A 4,316-nucleotide genomic window follows, 5' to 3' on the forward strand; every position below is an offset into this window, starting at 1 on the left:
AGTTATAATTAAAAGTCACAAACGAAAAGTATTGGAGTATTTTGTCATATTTAAATCAGATATTTGCATGGAGTGTGCTATGTGTTTAACCTAAAGTACCTCCTGTTATCACAGGTTAAAGCACAAGCAAACAGGTTTTGACGTAGCAGGGAGGTCTCTGTCTTTTGAACTTTGGCTGAGATCTTGACCCTTAGTCAAGATAAACCTGAAAGCAGAGCTACCGTTTTATTAATATTTATCTGCTTTGATCCTTTTATGAATTAAATCCTGTCCATGTTTCAGTGTTTTTCTCCTTTTCTGACGCCCAACAGTTGACTGCGTGAAGCAGACGGTGAACGGCCATGGGGTGAAGGGGCTCTACAGAGGCCTGAGCTCGCTGCTCTACGGCTCCATACCCAAAGCAGCAGTCCGGTACGGCGGCCTCACCACTAAACACACACCAGCTTTTATCTAATGTGGAGGAAAATTTAAAAAAATGGTTCTAGGGATATTTTATTTATCTTCCTATTTTCATTTACAGTGATTTTTACATAAATCATCTTTTTATTTTGTCGTTTTCTCCCAGTCACTAATTTTCACAGCTCACACACAATAAATACTGATTTGTTATAAAGCCTAAAGCTTAATATTGATCCATGATATAGTGAACTATATATTTTTTAAGTTCTGGCAGATTTTCAGAATGGCAAGTTGTTTAATTGCAAAAAAAAAGGAAAAAACGAAACAAATAAAACATCTTAACTGAGATTATTGCTTAACAACATCTGAAGAAAAACTGTTTTAAAATGACGTAGAAATCACTGAGTTTTTCTCTGTGATTTTCTTTGTCTGCTTGATCTTTGCAGGTTTGGGATGTTTGAGTTCCTCAGTAATAAAATGCGAGATGAAAGCGGTAAACTCGACAGCAGGCGAGGGTTCCTCTGCGGTCTGGGAGCCGGAGTGGCGGAGGCGGTGTTTGTAGTCTGTCCGATGGAGACCGTTAAGGTGAGGAAAGATAATATTTCTAAATGAATATGTGTATGCTATATGGGAATGTTTAAATTGTAAATCTTAGGAGAAAAATAATCCAACTGGAGGAGTAAACCTTTAGATTAATTTCACATACTTAGAAGAAAATGCTTATATTTATCTGTCCGGTCAGCAATGAATAACCAATGGGTCACTATTTATAACTAAAACTAATACTTTTAAAGTGATTTGATGAATTTAGCGTTAATCAGTAAAAAAATAAAAACAATACTTTTCTTTGTGATCACTGAGTCTGGGAGCGGCCATTTTTGCCCAAATATAGTAACCCCTCCCTGACATTTTCCAGCAGTGATGTCACGGTGCGGTAAGCCTGGCGCCATTCTCCTCACTTTACAAGCAAAATCAATGGGAACTACTAGACACATCTGCAATCAACAACAATTATTGAAGATTTCCAGAGGACTTCACCATTGAAATTCACCAGAGCTATAGTGAAACTGACAATGCCCATGTGCATGGCAGCTGGATGTTGGAATACATCAAGTAAAAGTGGAAAAAAATGAGTTATTTCACCTTTCCAATTCCTGATCCTCCACGGACGGGTTCATCGTCGGATTACTAACTTGAAGAGGGAGGATTTGCCATCGAACTTCTGGCCAGAGGAAAAACACGTAATATGTAGCCAACATTTGGAAGAAGAATATTTTCAAGATGACTTGGATAATAGCGCGTTGTGACAAACACCTGATACAGCACTGGGACTTGATCAACAGCTGATACCGCACTGTGACGTCAAACCAAACCAGTAGGTGGCAGTAGTGTTCTTTGACAAACATGGACGCCTCCAGTAAAGCACATTCAAATGAAAATTACTCTTAATTAAAAACAACAGTATGTAATAATTTAATCTTTAAAGTACTTTCAGAAGTTGGAATTCTGAATATGATCGGACTTTTCCTCTAGATTTGAATAAAAAAAAAAGCTGTCCATTTTTCTATCATTAAAGGCATACATTTATATTATTAAAACACTGACATTGTGGCTTGTTTTGCTTGTTCTGGGGATCCCATATGAGATGTTCATGATGAATCTGCTGCAGGACAAGTCCTTCCTAAAAACATCTTAAAAATGTATCCAATAAACCTTAAGGTGGATTCAGATTGAGTGCTTTGTCCACTGTGATTTCCACACTTATGGCCTCAAAATTCTGCCAAAAGTTCACACACACACTAAATAGTGATGGTTATAAAGCCTTAAGAGTGGGTTATCCTCCCGCAGCAGTGTGTCGCAGTGAGCTTATGGCAGACACTTTTGATTTACACTCAATATTGAAGCGTGGTCTGCGCTATGTTATTCCACGCCACAACGCAAGAGGGACCAGGAACTAGCTGTGGGTCTAGATACGGCTGAGGCGGTGAGGAAGTGGGGGCAAGTTTGTATGACAAAGGAGGGACATGAGGGCGAAAAACAGCGGGGATCCAGGTGGAAAAAGGGTCTCAGCGTTCTCGCTCACCTCGATCTCCTAGCTGGTCCAACTTCACGACTCGTTTTTTCATAATGACGGTCATTTAAACGAGACAAGCCTGTAAGGTACCAAACAGGAAATACGCATAGAGTAGAGAGTATGTAGATTTGTCCAATCAGAGGCCCCCTGTCTGCGGTCACCTACAATTTTGGAGAGGTGCAGCAGAGTGTCTACAGGAGGGGCGGGGCATATCTGCGTTCACTGTGACACTGTGACCATAAACCAGCCTTACAGCTGCTGTGAAGAAGGATCTGTGATAACGCTCCCTGGTGCATTTAGGGTGCAGCAGCCTGTTTCTGAAGGAGCTCTCAGTTCAGCATCAGCTTCATGCATTGGGTGGTAGTCAGTATCCAACAGAGATGTTATTTTAGTTAGGATCCTTTGTTTCCCACCTCCTGCACTGAGTCCAGAGGGCATCCAACCACACATCTGGCCTTCCTCAGCTACAGATAAGCCACTTCTACATCAGACAGGTCCATAGAAGATGGCTGATGCCACACTCTTTTTAGTGCCCCCTGCACTCCAAAAGACCTCAGGCTCCTCAGCAGGAAGAGTCTGCTCTGACCCTTCTTGTAGAGAGCCTCAGCGTTGTGAGTCCAGTCCAGTTTGTTGTTGAGGTGAACACCCAGGTACTTATAACTTGTATATGGTGACTGCTGAACCCGAAGTAGGTGATCACATTTTCTGCTGCTGCTGCACCTCCCTGCTCTGTCCCTGCTTTGCTGTGTCCTTCTCATCATATCACTCGAATTCAAACAATGGATCTGTTCAGCTGGTCTCTCAATGAAATTGATCAAAATTTCTCAACTGAAAGACAAGGAAAATGGGACTGTCCTGCTGGGGCATAATTTGTGGGATGCACCATGGACGCATGGAAGACTTGGAGGAGGACTTGGAAGACGTATGGGTTTTCGGATTTATGATACTGAGATTTTGGATTTGGAGTAAACCTAATGTATCTACAATTACAGAGGATGTCAATGGCAATTTGGGTGTTGATCAAGCTGCTGGCAGCAGTTAAAAAGCTCAAAACGCAAGCTGGCTGTGGTGGTTAAACTCAAAGGTGAAATGGGATAATATCTCGGATGTACACGCTCACTTTAAGGCGAAAAAGCCCAACAAATTCGGAATATTGGATTCGCCATGTGGAGCCCAGCGACAAAAGACTTCAAGGCTGACAGAAGATTCTGTGCATCTTGCTCTCAAAACAAAAAAGTGTATTTTGTGTTTCGGCCTCCTAGTTATCAACACTGCCCAGGATGTTATGGCGGAAGGGCCCAGAACTGCTATCCCCAGAATAGTATGGATCCCCAAGATACTCCTCCACCACCACCACTAGCGGACATGTGCTAATGAGTTCAGAACTATAGCGCCAGTTGATAAACTTCCGTCTTATCAAGGACAATGGCCTCTGGAGAGCGTTCATGGACAGATTGAACGCACTCACCCATACACACACATTGATGCTCAAATACCAGATTGACTCACAGGTTACTCCGGCCTCAAAGGTTTCCTTTCTGCTGAAATGTTTGTATCGTGAGGTGTTTTTTTGGTATCTCAAACTGTACCCTGTCTAGGATAAAGTGTTAAATATCCTTTTTTTCCCCCTCACTCTCCATCCCCAATGTGGCTCCTCTCTTGCCACAGAGATAAAGGCAGCCCTGTAAGGGAACCGCCTCATTTCAGGGCCCCTGGCAGCTGAAAGAATGCGGCAAACAGCAGCGTTCTGTGGCATGCAGGGCCTCAGTCAATCATTCCCCTGTCCACCCCCTCCAGTGTATGTGATGTATTTGATGAACGGTTTGTAATGAAACTGAAATCT

General features: G+C 42.4%; 1 protein-coding gene across 1 annotated transcript in view; it reads left to right on the forward strand.

The window, feature by feature from the left end:
* LOC107086057 (tricarboxylate transport protein, mitochondrial) overlaps positions 1-4,316 on the forward strand; it is a 24,970-nt gene that overhangs the window by 17,858 nt on the left and 2,796 nt on the right. The window contains exons 3-4 of the mRNA XM_015376796.1: positions 312-411; positions 846-984. Of these exons, the coding sequence (XP_015232282.1) occupies positions 312-411; positions 846-984 (239 nt within the window). The remainder of the gene's footprint in view (positions 1-311; positions 412-845; positions 985-4,316) is intronic.

This window comes from Cyprinodon variegatus, unplaced genomic scaffold (genome assembly GCF_000732505.1).
Source record: "Cyprinodon variegatus isolate N-32 unplaced genomic scaffold, C_variegatus-1.0 Scaffold142, whole genome shotgun sequence".
Lineage (NCBI taxonomy): Eukaryota > Metazoa > Chordata > Actinopteri > Cyprinodontiformes > Cyprinodontidae > Cyprinodon > Cyprinodon variegatus.